Source organism: Geotrypetes seraphini, chromosome 8 (assembly GCF_902459505.1).
Source record: "Geotrypetes seraphini chromosome 8, aGeoSer1.1, whole genome shotgun sequence".
Taxonomy (NCBI): Eukaryota; Metazoa; Chordata; class Amphibia; order Gymnophiona; family Dermophiidae; genus Geotrypetes; species Geotrypetes seraphini.
Genome location: NC_047091.1, coordinates 122,977,500 through 122,994,293, shown reverse-complemented (window position 1 = coordinate 122,994,293; position 16,794 = coordinate 122,977,500). Strand labels below are relative to the sequence as shown.

Here is a 16,794-nt window from a genome sequence, read left to right as displayed (position 1 = left end):
GATAATGAAGTGTATAGACTTAGTAGATAGAGCCAGGTTGTTCACCCTCTCCAAGGTAGAGAGAATGAGAGGGCACTCTCTAAAGTTGAAAGGGGATAGATTCTGTACAAATGTAAGGAAGTTCTTCTTCACCCAGAGTGGTAGAAAACTGGAACGCTCTTCCGGAGTCTGTTATAGGGGAAAACACCCTCCAGGGATTCAAGTCAAAGTTAGACAAGTTCCTGCTGAACCGGAACGTACGCAGGTAAGGCTAGTCTCAGTTAGGGCAATGGTCTTTGACTTAAGGGCCGCCGCAGGAGTGGACTGCTGGGCATGATGGACCACTGGTCTGACCCAGCAGCAGCAATTCCTAGCTTCTTATGTTCTTTTGTAATAAAGTACTGTATAAGGCTTAGAATATATAGATTCTTTATAGAAGGATAAATTCTATAGCATAGTTGAAGAGATGGTATAGTATAAACCTCCCCTAGGTACCTTCTATACCAATATGATTTGTCAAGTGAATTCTCCAGGCCCTCAGAGGTGCCACCAAAAGTTCAATAAACTTTCATAACTTTTGGCTTTATGCCCCCTATCGTCATCGGGTCCTTGGTATATTAGTTAAAGATGTGCAATGCTTATTTTAGTATGTTTTCAATAAGTTAAATAAATTAAATAAAGTGCAGTTTACTTAACTTGGGTGGTTAGCCAAGAGGGACAAAGTCGCCAACATGTTTCACCCTGTTTGGGTTTCCTCAGGGCACAATCCCTACAACAAGGAACTAGCTTTAATATTCAATAAAATCGCACGACACCAAAAATTATTGACTAATGCCAGTTTCTTACCTCAAAACTATATGCTCTTCACAACGTGGCCACCCGAAATGTGATCTAAGATGGAAGAGCATATAGTTTTGAGGTAAGAAACGGGCATTAGTCAATAATTTTTGGTGTCATGCGATTTTATTGAATATTAAAGCTAGTTCCTTGTTGTAGGGATTGTGCCCTGAGGAAACCCAAACAGGGTGAAACATGTTGGCGACTTTGTCCCTCTTGGCTAACCACCCAAGTTAAGTAAACTGCACTTTATAACCTATTTAATTTATTTAACTTATTGAAAACATACTAAAATAAGCATTGCACATCTTTAACTAATATACCAGGGACCCAATGACTATAGGGGGCATAAAGCCAAAAGTTATGAAAGTTTATTGAACTTTTGGTGGCACCTCTGAGGGCCTGGAGAATTCACTTGACAAATCATATTGGTATAGAAGGTACCTAGGGGAGGTTTATACTATACCATCCCTTCAACTATGCTTTTGTAATCTAATATAATAAAATGATAGGCCGCGCATGCGCATTAAAAAAACGTGTTCCCTGATCCTGTCGCAGAAAACACGAGTGCGCATGCGTGGGTTTCACGTCACAGCCACCTCACAATATGGAAGTTTCTTCACACGCTGACGATCGTCTCCACAAGCCTTCTCCCAGCCAGCCGAAAATCGCCTCCACAAGCCGGGACTGGGGTACAAAGACTGCCTCCCCCCCCCCCCGGGACGAACCAAAAAACTGACCCCACCGCCCAGGACCCAAGTCCTTTGCCACCCCACCCTTCCCTTCCCGCGGACCCCAGGAGGAGTCGGTTTCCGTGTCGTCGTCGCCCCATCCCCCCGGCCCACACGAACCCCTTCACGCGGTCCCCACAAACCTCTCGCCTGTAGCAGCGGCCGCAGCACTCTATACACGCTGCTTCGCTGCCTTCAACTGCCCTGATTGCTCCACCGCGTCCCTGATGACATCATCAGATATGCGGCAAATCAAATCAGGGCAGTTGAAGGCCATGAAGCAGCGTGTGTAGAGTGCTGCGGCCGCTGCTACAGCCGAGAGATTTGTGAAGAGTTGCTGCTGACCAGGGGAGCAGGGAAGAGAGACCGGGGGAGCAGGGAAGATGTGCTGCTGAGCGAAGGATCAGGGAAGAGGGACCAGGGGAGCATGGAAGAGGTGCTGCTGACCGGGGGATCAGGGAAGAGGGACCGGGGGAGCAGGGAAGAGGTCCTGCTGACCAGGGGAGCATGGAAGAGTTACTGCTGACCGGGGGAGCAGGGAAGATGTGCTGCTGACTGGTGAAGCAGGGAAGAGGGACCGGGGGAGCAGGGAAGAGATGCTGCTGACTGGGGAAGCAGGGAAGAGGAACCGGGGGAGCAGGAAAGAGGTGCTGCTGACCAGGGAAGCAGGGAAGAGGTGCTACTGACTGGGGGAGCAGGAAAGAGGTGCTGCTGACCGGGGGCGCAGGGAAGAGGTGCTGTTGGACCGTGGTGGGAGGGAGGGGCGTAAAAATGGGTTTGGAGCTGGGGCTGAAAATAGGGCACATGTGAGGGAAGGAGGCTCTACTAGCACCCGTTAATTTAACGGGCTTAAACACTAGTAAAGAACATAAGAATTGCCGCTGCTGGGTCAAACCAGTGGTCCATCTTGCCCAGCAGTCCGCTCAAGCAGTGACCCTTAGGTCAAAGACCAGTGCTCTAAATGAGTCCAGCCTCACCTGTGTACGCTCCAGTTTAGCAGGAACTTGTCCAACTTTGTCTTGAATCCCTGTACATCACAGCTGCAGTTTTTTCTTTTGTTTTGGTCTTTTGACTTTTAGCTGCAGTTAGTTTGGATATCACCTTTTTGTTTTTGATAAGAGATTACTAGTCACAAATGCTTAGAGACTTTTATATTTTTTAATCTTTTCATCAATATCTAAAACAGCTTTAAAATGAACATGCAAAAATATGACTTCTACCATTCATACCATTTTCCTCCATCCTGTTTACTCTCCCTTCTACTCTCTTATCCCTATCCATCATTACCCTCCTCCCTAGCTCCCACTCTCAGATTAGACTTTAAAGACAGGAAGCTGGTAGGTGTTTCCAGGATACAGATGAAAAAGGGGTTTGTTTTAATCCGGCTCCTCTGGTCAAAACATGTTAAAATGATCACTATATTCCTTAGATATTTGTCTGTATCTACAAAAAAAATAAATTATTTCTAATTTGTATTGCTTATACATTAACTGAAAACAAAACAGAACTTTTTTGGAATGAGCATATATACAGTACATAGAAGGCACTTTGCAAACTGTCCAGATTGGGACAAATACTGCAGATACTTCTTACAAAGAGCATCGAACTGGTCCTCAAAGTGACATATGTTTTACACAGGGGAATCCAACTGATTCTCAAAGAAAAAACATGCATGTACTCTGGTGCAAACATCGTATATATATCTTATCCACGGGAATCACACTAGTTCTGAAACGAGCATGTACTCTGGTACATCTTACCCAGGAGAATTGCACCATTCTCAAACTGAAAGCATATATGTACTTTGGTGCAAAGACCACATGTATTAACCGGAGGAACTGCACCAGTTCTCAAAGGGAAAGTATCTGAGTCCTCTGGTGCAAAGAACACATGTGTCCAGTGTAATCACACCAGGTCTCAAAGTGAAAACCTGCTCAGATTTTGGTGTAAAGACTTACCCAGCAGAATTGCACCAGTTCTCAAAGTGAAAGTACATGAGTACTCTGCTGAAAATGCAGCAAATATGTCTTAACCTAGTTCTTAAAGTGAAAGCCTGTGTGGACGCTGGTGTATATATCACATATACGTCTTACTCAGAAGATCACATTGGTTCTCAAAGTGAAAGTAGAGACATACCCTAGTGTAAAAGACCACACATATGTCTTACCTAGAGGAAGCATCAGTTCTCAAAGTGAAAGCACACGAGTACTCTTATGCAAACACCACACATACATCCTATATAGGGAAATCACACCGATTCTCAAAGTGTGAATCCTCTGGTACAGCAAACACCACACATACATCTTGCCCAAAGGAATTGCCCCCAGTTCACCGAGTGAAAGCATTTGCATATTCTGGTGCAAAGACTGTGCTTGTATCTAGAGGCATTGCACCATTTCTGAAAATTAAAGTACCTAAGTACTCTGGCATGCATGTGTCTAATGAGGGACATCACACAAGTTCTGAAACTGAAAGCACATAAAACCACATGAAAAAGTAGCTACTGACTTTGTAGCAATGAGGACAGTTTGAAAAGTTCCCCCTAAAATTTATAAAGCTTTGACTGCTGTTATTGAAATGAATGACTGTAATCATTACATGTTTTTCATTCATACTCTGGAACATTTTCTCTTTTTTTAGTTAATAAATGATCATGTTATTTTAAATCAAAATACAATTTGTAAAATAACTTAATACTTAAATTAAAAGTTTTCTAAGTGAAAAAAATGCATGCCATTATATGCACTTGTTCAGATTGAATCACATCACTTCATCAAAGAAGGAAGGAATCCTTACAGTCTGTTGCAGTTGTTGGGACATATTGTATGATCATAAATATAGGTATCATGCTATTCCTGCCTCTGGCTTTTCTGCACGCTTGCCATCTCTAACGGATCTGTAAGATGCAATTAAACTGAGCAATTAATGTTTCTGTCAACAAGAATATTATATCTTTTTCATGATGAGAGAGATGAGAAGGGTAAACATTTCACAGGGTTTCTTGTGCTTCTTGTCAAATGAAAGGAATCTTAATCTCCTTAATTAGACATTTCTTTCCTACAGTCTAAAGTAAAACAGAAGGTTTTGTTGTGTATCTTGAGGTCAGGATGTTAGCTTGAGTTTCACAGTTGCCATTTAAATGTCTTTGTTTGCATAGAGTCCAGCTTCCCAGCGTAAGGCCATGATACTCTTATGGCGGTTCACTCGGGTAGATTCTACAATCTAAGGAAGAGAATGAAGAAGAAACTTTAGGAAGATCAGTGTTACAAGTAGCACCTTGGAGACAGTGGCATGGCCAGAGAGGGCACAGCAGTGGTATATCTAGAATATGTGACACCCGGGGCCCATCATATTTTGACCCCCCCCCATCTATATGAAAAATATGATTTGTAGTAACAATCCACATATCACACAAGAGTGTACACAGGAAAAGGCAGCATCTTAAACACTGCAGTGAGCACTAGAACACCAACATACATTGTAAAACTAAACAAGCCAGATCCTGCATAGTCAATTGATCCTGTAGACAATGCCAACTGAAAACTATGTCCTTTTCATATTCACAGAGCAGAGATATGGAATAATCATAAACTAAAAATAGATATATGTAGACAAAAGTTAAACTGAACCGCCAAGAAACCAGACTCTGCATACAATGCAACACCACAAAAACAGTGACACATGTCCCCTAATACTGTGCAAAATATAAAGACGGTGGATGTAAATTTAAAAAAACTGATACATAACAATCACCACTTTACAAATTAACAAATAAAAATAAAACAAATAATGAGAACAGTACAGTATACTGCTGTTATGGTATCCTGTCCTGACCCGAGGAAAGGTGTTTAGTCAAAAAAATTGCCTTATTTCCATTTCCTATTTATAAACTTTTATCAATACAGTTACAATACTACTTGATTCTAAGTAAAGCAACAACAAAAAAATCTTTCTACCTTTAATCATCTTCTCTTTGCTCTCTTCTTTCTATACAGCGTTTGTCCCCTCTTCCTTCCATGCAATATCTGCCCTCTCTTTGCCCCTTCCACCCAGCTTCTGCCTTCTCTCTACCCCTTCCATCTACTGCCTACACTCTCTCTGCCCCTTCCATCTACTATCCACCCTCTCTCTCTTCCATATGGCATCTTCCCTCTTTCTATGTCCCTTCAATAAACTGTATATCCTGTGTCCCTTTTCTCCTTTGCACATGATTCATTTCAGCTTCACCCCCTCTCCATTTTTCTGTCTCCACCTCCTCCCCTATGCTTTTGCATCTCTCTCTTTCTCTTCTCTTCTCCTTTCCTTCCTTCCCACTCCACACCATGGTCTGGTATCTCTATCTCCTTCCTTTCCCTCCTCCCATGCCATGGCATCTCTTCCTCCCTCCTCCATGGTCTGGTATCTCCTTTACTTTTTTCCCTTTCCCTCCCTCCCATGGACTTGGCATCTCTGGTTCCTCTCCCTTGTCTTCCTTCTCTTTCCTTCCCTCTCTCTCCCCAGTTGGGTGCTGCAGCAGCAGCATTTCTCTCCTCCCTTCCCTGTGCAGCAGCAGCATTTCTCCCCCCTTGCCTGTGCGACATTTCTCCCCCCTTGCCTATGCAGCATTTTTCTCCCCCTTGCCTGTGCAGCATTTCTACCCTCCCTCCTTCCCTGTGCAGCAGCAGCAGCATTTCTACGCCTCCCCTTCCCTGTGCAGCAACAACATTTCTCTTCCCTGCCCAGCATTTCTGGCCAGTTCCCCTGCTCAAAGCCGCGGGCATCTACACCTCACGCGATCCGCGGCTGTGTCGGAAGCCTTCTCTCTGACGTTGTGACGTCAGAGGGAACGCTTCCGACGCAGCCGCAGCTCGCGCAAGGAGCCAATGCCTACGGCTTTGAGCAGGGGAGATGGCCAGAAGCTGAACAAGCGCCGGAGTGAGTACCCGCGGACACCCCTGTTTACTGCCGCTGCTGCTGGTTAAGGAAAGCAGCAACAGCAGAATAGGGAGGGTGGCCAGCTGTGCACCCCCTTGGAGCGTGCACCCGGGGCGGACTCCCCCCTCCCATGGTACGTCACTGGGGCACAGGTCCACCCACTGTGGACTCAAGCTCACCCAGCAGCAATGTGGCTCGTGGGGATTCACAAGGCTTGCCCAAGCCATCTTATGGAACACTCACCCATTAGATATCAGACTGGAAGAATCTCTGGACAAATTTAAAACCAAAGTAAAAAAGTTCTTATTTAGGGATGCATTTCTAACATGAGAATGAACAATATACCTAGCTTACTCACTCAATGCGCAGTAATAAATAAGAACTGCTTTTAAGAAGTGTCACTCCCCCTCCTTTGTTTTCTCCTTACCCTCTCACCTCCCTTTTCTATTTATTTTACACTTTCCTTACCTCTGATCCTTCTGTTTCTATACGTTTATGTCTTGTCTATTTAACATTATTAAAAAAAAAAAAAAATTGTTCCCCCTTTTTCTTTATTTTTTATTCTCTTTTAAATTTCTAGTATTGTAAAATGTCTAGGTACAGGTTGATAGACAGTATATCAAGTACAGAATAAACTTGGAAATCCTAGTTCTTGCTGGCAGCAAGCAGAAACACACGCCCCCCTGCTCATCCCAACCTGAGCCTTTCCTCTGATACAACTTTTTATTCACAGGACCAGGAAGGTGCGTTAGAAGGAAAGCTTGAGCTGGTGTGAGCAAGGGGAATGAGATGCTGCTTGCTGCTGGTGAAGAACTAAAATATTTATAAGGTACTGTGGGGGGGGGGATCAGGGGAGTAGAGTTAAGTGACCTCCTGATTGTCGGGGGAAGGGAGAGATGCTGGGCCTGCCCTCTTTGGTCTCAGGCCCACCCAAAAACTGAATGTCTGGCTATGCCCCTACTTAGACAGCTGCATCCTACCCTCTTGCTAGGAATACCTGTTAAAATTACCTGGTAGTAACCTGTATAGAAGCCACATAGTGCATATATTGTGTTATATCAAGAATTGTAATAATACATGGTGCTGGATATCTTAAGGGTAATGGTAAGTAGAGAATAGAATAGACAGCACTTGGCTGGTTGGTGTGGCACAGAAAATAAGTGATTCCCCAGTCACCACTGCCCTGCTGTCTGTAATTAAATGTGGTTGCTAAGTGGGATGAATTTGTGCAGTAAATCTGACAATAATAGATGAAGCTATTCTCTTCTTCCTGGCCATGTTGAATCTTTCATTTCTTGCCACTGGAGCCTCTGAAGATTAGAAGTCCAATGGGAAGAAATCTTGGAGGATAATTTCTGAAAAGCTTACCTTTGCCTCAGTCTGGCTAGCACTGGTGTAGTTTGCCCGCTTGCTTTGGGGAGGAGGGAGACAAAGGGCAAAGAAGTCATACTGGCAGTGGGGCTGGATACCCAATTCAGCATTAGCACCTACAACATTTGTGTGTGTGTTTGGGAGGGATGCTGCCCCTCCTCAAGTTCACCATAAACTAAACTTATGCTGGCTGAAATGACCTCTATGGATCTATAGCATGCATTCCTGGGATCATCTTTAGGGTACGGTGGGAAAACCACACTGAAGAAGCAGGTGCAAATTGAGGGGTTTTTTAATACCCCTGACAATTTCCAAAGAGAAAACATACAGATATTTGTCACAATTTTCAATTTCAACATTTTTATAAACACCCTGGCCAACTTCACTCTCACCAATGGTGAATGTCCACTATCCTATGCAGACGATATATTCCTCTTAATCCCACTTTATGCCAACGCCAGGGAGCCCTCCAAAAAAGATTCCAAAGGCTTTGAAAAAATCTATTTCTGGGCACATTACAACAAACTAAAATGAAACACCACCAAAATGAAACTTCTTTGGTTCCACACTGCCACACAGTCAGCACCCATGGCCCTAACTTACCTTCTGGTGCAACACTAAATGCTGAGAAGACCTCCAATGTGTTTGGAATCCTGCTTGACTCCACACTTTCCTACACACCTCAAATATCCAACCTCTGCAAAAAAAAACCAACCCCAAAAAACCCCAACCCTTTCTACAGCTTAAAGCAACTGAAACTGATTAAGCCTTACTTCTATAGCAATCACTATGCAGTTCTGGTTCAAATGCTAGTCCTAACACAACTCAACTATTGCAATTCTGGTTCAAATGCTAGTCATTACATTACATTACATTAGTGATTTCTATTCCGCTTGTGCCTTGCGGTTCTAAGCGGATTACATTAGAAGATGGCTGGTCATTTCTAGGCGATGACAATGCAATTCTTTACATTACTTTACAAACTTTGCATACCTAACTTTACATAACTTTTCGTACATAACTTTACATAACTTTACGTGGAATTACATTGCATTACTTTACATTATCTTTACAGTACTTGCATAACTTACATTACATTATTTTACATAGCATAACTTTATATTACAGAAGAGCTAGATTCTGTTTTTAAGTTGTTATATCTGACGTTTTGAGATATTTGGTGGTTACAATGTTTCCGGATGTGAACTGACTTATCGTCAATTGCGATTAGATTATATGTTGCCTGTGGAGCGGAATTGCAGGAGGTTGCGAAGGGGATAGAAGATGATGGTAGATTATATTGTTGGGATGTGTTTTTTGAATAGTATGGTTTTGATCTCTTTTCGAAATGCTTTATAGTCAGTAGTTGTGATCAGCAACTTGGAGATGGTGGGGTCAATTTTCGCGGCCTGTGTAGCAAGTAGATTGTCATATAGTTTTTTGCGTCTTGTGCCTTTGAGTGGGGGGTAGGTAAATGGGATCTGGGTTCTCCTTACTCTGGGTGAAAGGTTTCGGTGTAAGCGGCTGTTTAGGTAGAAAAGTGCTTTGAATAATAGACAGTATAGTTTGAATTGGGTTCTTGCTCGTATCGGTAGCCAGTGAGAGTCGAGATAGGCATTAGTGATGTGATCATATTTTCCTAGCGAATAGATGAGTCTGAGAGCTGTGTTCTGTACTGTCTGTAATTGTTTGATCATGTAAGTGGGGCATGGTAGATAAAGGCTGTCTACAAGTCCTAGCACAAGTGATTGGACTATGATCCTGTAATGTACTTTGTCAAAGAATTTTCTTATTTTCCGCAGGTTGCGCATGGTGTAGAAAGCTTTTTGGACTGTTTTGTTGGTATGAATCTGCATTGTGCAGCACCTGTCTATTGTTACTCCCAGAATTTTGAGAGCGGGCTGTATTGGGTATTTGATTGCATTTGTCACCAATTCAGTTAAGGTTGGTTCTTTGTCTTTTTCTAGCAGAAGGAATTTGGTTTTATCCGTGTTCAATTTCAGTTTGTGGTTCGTCATCCATGTTTCTACAGTTTCCAATGTTGTTTTCAGTCGTCCTGATGAATTGGGGTCTTGAATATTGAAGGGGAGGATTGTTATGTCATCTGCGTAGCTGAATGATACTATATTTAGGGTGTCTAGGGTTGTGCCCAGTGAGGATAAGAAGAGGTTGAATAGTATGGGCGATAATGGAGATCCTTGCGGTACTCCACAGGGGTTTGACCAAGGGTCCGATATGAGATCTTTTGACTTTACTTTATAAGTTCTAGTTTTAAGGAAACCTTGGAACCAGTTGAGTACCATACCTGAGATCCCTATGGCGTCTAGTATCTGGAGTAGTATGGAGTGATCTACTAGGTCGAATGCTGCTGAGAGATCTAGTTGGATGATTAGTATCCTGTTTCCTTTACTGAGGTGTTGTCGGGCTATATCCATTAGAGATACAAGCAGTGTCTCTGTGATGTGATTTTTTCTGAACCCTGATTGTGATGTATGTAGTATATTGTGGTCTTCTAGGTAGTTGGAGAGGTATTGTGCTACAAGACCTTCTAGTAGTTTGACATATAATGGGATTGAAGCGATGGGTCTGTAGTTGGCTGGGTTATTGATTGGGGCTTTGAGGTCTTTCGGTATGGGGTTGATAATTATCTCGCCTAGTTCTGATGGGAACTGACCATCTGTGAGCGTGGATTGTAACCAGTTCATGAGGTTGGCTTTGAACTTGATGGATGCGGTTGTTAGCAGGTACGATGGGCAGTTGTTCAGGTCACATGATGTTTTACTGTATTTGTTGTAGAGTCGGATCATGTCGGTCCATTGTACTTTAGTCCTAACACAACTCAACTATTGCAGTTCTCTCTAAGCGGGCATAACCTCTTCCCAAGTGTACAAACGCCAATTAATCGAGAACACTGCAATCAGGCTATTTGTCTTAAACAAAAAGTACGACCCCATCTCTACATACTACTGCATACTTCACTGACAAATCTTGTTTAAACTTTCCTGCAGTGTATACCATGCACTAAACACCAACTCACCAGAGCAGATAGCCCACTGATTCTCCACCTCCCTTTTCACCTCAACCAGGATAAGCAACACCCACCAGCTGATCATCCCCTCATTCAAGGGAGTGAAATACAAGAGAATATTCATCACCCTTTTCATGTACGTCGCTACAAGAACCTGGAACGCCCTTCCAACATCCGTTAGAACAAAGCTGAACTAACTCACCTTCAAGAAAAGATTGAAAACCTACCTATTTGATAAATTCCTTTCAGCTCAATGACTCTGCATTGTGTCCTTGACAATGTAACTGCCTCCTTTCTTGCAACCATGTAACCTTCCTCTACAACAGGGGTCCACAAAGTCCTTCCTTGAGGGCCGAATCCAATGAATATGCATTGAAAGCAGTGCATGCACATAGATCTCATGCATATTCATTGGGGAAATCCTGAAAACCTGACTGGATTCGGCCCTCAAGGAGGGACTTTGGGGACCCCCTGATCTACAACGTGTTGTAACTTTATCCCCTCTTATAACAGTATAACCTTCCTCTTCAATGTGATGTGACTATTTCCCCATGATGCTGCATGGGCCTCTTATGTAAATTGCCTTGAATTTGTACTGGATAAGTGCAATTAAGAAATTCTGATTAGATTAGATTTGAATATTAGGTACATTCTATAAAATACACCACAATTTAGACACCAACTAGTGTGGCACTAAGCATGATTCTATAAAAGTTAGGTGCACTTTATAGAATCATGCTTAGGCGTCGCTAACAGTCTGAACTTTAAGAACATCCTATTTATGCCAAGGTTTACTTTGCCTAAAGGTCTGTGCCTAAGTTAGGCACCTGACAACACAGAAACATGATGGCACATAAAGGCCAAATAGCCCATCCTTAGTAAGCATTATCTCTTCCTCTCTCTAAGAGATCCCATGTGCCTGTCCCATGCTTTCTTCAATTCAGTCACAGTCTCAGTCTCCACCACCTCTTCCAGGAGACTGTTCCATGCATCTACCACCCTTTCTGTAAAAATGCATTTTCTTAGATTACTCCTGAGCCTATCACCTCTTCACTTCTTCTTATGCCCTCTCATTTCAGAGGTTCCTTTCAAATGAGAGAGACTCGACTCATCTGCATTTACGCCACAGTATTTAAATGTCTCTATCATATCTCTCCTCTCCCGCCTTTCCTCCAAAGTACACATATTCAGATAATTAAGTTTGTCCCCATATGCCTTATGACAAAGACCACGTACCATTTTAGTAGCCTTCCTCTGGACTAACTCTATCCTTTTTATATCTTTTTGAAGGTGCGGTCTCCAGAATTGCATACAATATTCACCAGAGTCTTATACATTAATACCTCCTTTTTCCTACTGGCCATATCTCTCCCTATGCAACCTAGCATCCTTTTAGCTTTCGCTGTCATCTTTTCAACCTGTTTGGCCACCTTAAGATCATCACATACAATCACATCCAAGTCCCGTTCTTCTGTCGTGCACACAAGTTCTTCATCCCCTAAACTATACCGTTCCCTCGGGAAATGCATGACTTTGCATTTCTTAGCATTAAATTTTAGCTGCCAAATTTCAGATCATTCTTCAAGCTTTGCCAGGTCTTTCTTCATGTTATTCACCATCCCTGGTGTCTATTCTGTTGCAGATTTTGGTATCAGCTGCAAAGAGGCAAATCTTACCCAACATCCCTTCAGCAATATTGCTTATAAAAATGTTAGAAAGAACAGGCCCAAGAATAGAACTTTGAGGCACACCACTGGTATCATCCCTTTCCTCAGAGCGATCTCCATTGAACACTACCCTCTGTTACCTTCCACTCAACCAGTTCCTGACCCAGCCTGTTACTTTGGGGCCCATCCCGAGGGCACTCAGTTTATTTATTAGATGCCTGTGTGGAACACTATCAAAGGGTTTTCTAAAATCTAAGTAAACCACATCTAGCGTACTCCCTCAGTCATAGAAATTGATTAGATTTGTCTGACAAGACCTACCTCTAGTGAATCCATGTTGCTTCCGGCCCTGTAAGCCACTGGATTCCAGAAACTTCACCATTCTGTTTTAAAAGCGTTTCCATTAATTTGCTTACCACAGAAGCACAGAACCGTGCCGAGCTCTACGCTTGTGGAGATGGTGCGGTATACAAACCCAAGGTTTAGTTTAGTTTAAAAGTCAGACTCACCAGCCTGTAATTCCCTACTTCTTCCTACTTCCACCCTTGTGGAGAGGGATCACATCCACCCTTCTCCAGTCCTCCAATACCACTCCCGACTCCAGAGAAGCCTTGAAAAGGTCAGTCAGCGGAGTCACCAGAACTTTCCTAAGTTCCTTCCGCATCCTCAGATGTACACCATCCGACCCCATTGCGTTGCCTACCTTTAATTTAGCTAGCTCCTCATGAACACAATCCTCTGAAAATCGATCAGGGTCTACCACTCCTCCATCCCTATTTGTGCTTGTCTTCTTTGGTCCCGCTCCTGGCGCTTCAGCCGTGAACAAAGAACAGAAATATTTATTAAGCCATTCAGCCTTTTCTTTATCAGCTTCTACATATTTCCCTTCACTTCTTCCTATCACTGATATATCTAAAAAAAGTCTTGTATCCCTGTTTTACCGTGTCAGATATTTTTTCTTCCATCCAGCCTCTCTTAACTTTTCCAGATATTTTTGTCTGTCTTCTTCTTTCTGCGATCTTTTGTAGCTTATGAAAGCTAAGCTGTTATTCCTTACCTTCTCAGCTACTACTTTTGAGAACCAAAGCACCTAATTCACAGAAAGGCGCCTAACTTGAAATCATGGTGCCTACATTTTATAGAATTATGTTTTTCAAGTTAGGTGCCTAGCTTTCAATTAAGTCCAATTATAAGGTGTTAAATGTCAATTATTGGAACCAATTAAGCCTATTAATCAATTAAGTTAGGTGCCTATATCGACTAGGTGTGCTGACGTAGGTGCCTAACCTTAGGCGGACTATATAGAATATGCCAGTAGTGCATGCAGGAAAAGTGCTCCTTTATGAATAGAAAGGGGACTGAAAATTCTCACTGATCTTGGAAAGATGCACACACACATAACCTAATGAGAAACATAGAAATATGATTGCAGATAAAGGCCAAATGACCCATCCACAACATCCAATATCTCCATTCACTATCTCCTCCTTGCCCTAAGAAATTCCATATGCCTGTCCCACTCTTTCTTGAATTCAGACAGTATCTGTCTCCACCTCCTCTTCAGGGAGACTGTTTCATGCATCTACCACCCTTTCTGTCAAAAAGTATTTTCTTAGATTGCACCTGAGCCTATCTCCTATAACTTCATTCTTTGCCCTCTCATTCCGGAACTTGCCTCATGCGCATTTATGCCACATCAGTATTTAAACGCCTCTATATCTCCCCTCTCCTGCTTTTACTCCAAAGTATACACATTGAGATCTTTAAGTCTGTTCCCACACGCCTTATGACAAAGGCCACTGACCATTTTAGTAGCCTTCATCTGGACGCTTAATAGCAAATCTACCGTAATGGAAATCATTTTCCTGCACCTTTTCTGACTCCATGTGTAAGTTTTCCAGACATTAGTCACCCTTGTTTCTATTAAACTCCTGTTACTCTATCATGTCTCTCTATATATATTCCACCTCCACTGTTTATTACAGTGTTTTCATGTATCTTGTGTTGACATTGTAAATAGCTTATGCTATAATGTGGACTGTTTTTTGATAGCTTCAGTGCTGGAACTGTCTCTTGCCTATGTCCCACTTATTCCTGTGGTACACCAACAGTAAAAAAAAAAAATTCCTAATAGATAAATAAACTTTAGAGTTTCTCCTGTACATTACCTTGGTATTTACATCGTCACTGGGATCAATGCCTGCATACTGAAAGAGAAAAGCAAGTGATTAAAGTGTGAGCAGGAATGATGGGCATTTTGAACACACAGCAGAGAGCAGGGAATCCTCAGAAATCCCATGTGCACTGATTTTACCCCTATCCTGAAATTCCCTCCTGCTTTTTCATCTTCCTGAGTCACTTGGGGTTGTTTAACCCTAGCTGCTTCTGTGGTTGGCATCCATAAAAAGTCAAAATACATGATCTAAGTGCATTGATTCTCTTACATGGGGGAAGGTGTGGCTCACTGATAGAGCCGCTGTCCCTGCACCCAGAGGTTGTGAGATCAAATCCCAGTACTGCAACTTGTGACCCTAGGCAAGTCACTTAATCCTCCAGTGCCCACCACTTTGAAATGCCATAGCCACAAAAAGGCAGTATACAAATCCCTATTCCTCTCCCTTCCCGTTAAATGAAAAGTTTCATCTTCTGAGCTCTCAAAGGTTGGCACTTGTTTTCACTGGTTCCTGAATGTAAATTTCTAAACATGGGTGGAGCCAGGAGCAACATCAGCTCTTAAATGTATTTAAATGTAGGCAATAAAGCCCTGATTCTATAAAAAACATCTTACACCTAGGAGCCATGTGTGGCACGACTATCAATCATCCGCAAAGCACCGTTTATAGAATTACACCTAAATCAATCCACACCTAAATCTGCCCCTAACCACCACTACTTGCCAGTAGGTGCCTCAGTGTAGACATCTACCTTGAAGTGGTGTCTACTGGTTAATTAATTTTTTTAAATGTTTTTAAATTGGGTTTTAATGGCGCTTTCAATTATCAACGCTGATTAAGCCTATTAAAAAATTACCCCCCCCCTCTTTTACAAAACCATAGCATGGTTTGTAGCGCTGGCCATGGCGGTAACAGCTCATAGAATTCCTATGTGCGTTTGCAGCCGGCACTAAGGAGGAGATGCTGTGGTTTTGCAAAATGGGGGGTAAGCTAGGCGCCTAGATTGGCTAGGTGTGCCGATTTAGGCACCTAACTGTATGCATCTTTTATAGAATCAGGGCCTAAATGTCAGCCTTAATTTAAGAGCCTCAATCTCAGCCTAACTTTAGCGGAAAGTAGGTTCCTAGCTAAAAAGGGCACTCAGCTTTTTTGACCATCTTGGCCTCTGCAGCATCTCCAGTGACTCAGGTTTTCCCTCTTCTAATTATGAACTGTGAATTCTCTACCTTCTCTGCCTTGTCCCCTTCAGACTATCATTGGGACGCTTCTATAAATCCTTTGTATATTCTGATAGTCATCTTTTGCTCATACTGTCCTGATCTGAGGAAAGAAGATTTGGCCTTTGAAAGTTAGTTAAAGAATATATTCGATGAGTCTAAAATTTCCTTTTTTATTGCTTTTATTTTTACTTTTGTTTTCTGTGAATACAGTAAAAGAGAATATGGCTGTGATATACAAAGGTCTTAGAGGACAACGAAAACCAGGGTTCTCTGTTTTGAGCGAAATTGAATCAGCAGCCAAAATGTGCTGCGAAATTGAATCAGCAGCCAAAATGTGCTGTTCAGTTTTGACCAAAACCAAAAATGGTGCCTTTCTCCGCCCAGCAGGGAGTGGTTTCTTCTGCTCCCCTCCCCCTCGATAGGGAGGAGGTCTTCACGAGTCCTTCCAGCCCCCCCCCCCCCCCGCCCCGACTACAACCTCTATCACCTTCCCATCACCTGAAGGTCTTCCCTGGGCCTACCTTTAAATGCCTTTGTGGTCTAGTAGCCTCTTCCATGCAGAAGCAATCCCAAGTTATTCCTGCTCCTCAGTCAAAATGGTTGCCACAGGAGGTTCTGGCAACCATTTTAAGATTAGAAATGGCAGGAGCAAGAGTCCATGCCAATTCCAATCTTAAAATGAGTGCTGGGACTTCCCGTTGCAGTCTCGCAAGACTGCCATGGGAAGTCATGGTGGCCATTTTGACTAAGGAACTGTTGGGCAGGAGTACCTGGGCATCACTCCTACCCAGAAGAGGCCACTAGACCAAAAAGCATTTGAAGGTAAGTGATGATGATGGGGGATAGGGTGGATAGCTGGTCCAGTGGGACCTG

The 16,794-nt window shown here is 42.8% G+C and overlaps 1 protein-coding gene across 9 annotated transcripts in view; it reads right to left on the bottom strand.

Moving 5' to 3' along the window:
- Positions 1–2,691: 2,691 nt before the first annotated feature.
- The window catches only part of MISP (mitotic spindle positioning), a 49,079-nt gene continuing 34,976 nt past the window's right edge, over positions 2,692–16,794 (bottom strand). For 8 of the 9 annotated variants that reach the window (XM_033956062.1, XM_033956061.1, XM_033956067.1 and 5 more), the window contains 2 exons: positions 14,696–14,734; positions 2,692–4,769 (listed from right to left, as the gene is read on the bottom strand). In XM_033956062.1, the coding sequence (XP_033811953.1) occupies positions 4,683–4,769; positions 14,696–14,734 (126 nt within the window). In that variant the 3' untranslated portion in view covers positions 2,692–4,682. The remainder of the gene's footprint in view (positions 4,770–14,695; positions 14,735–16,794) is intronic. The other variant, XM_033956066.1, reaches the window with a different exon arrangement.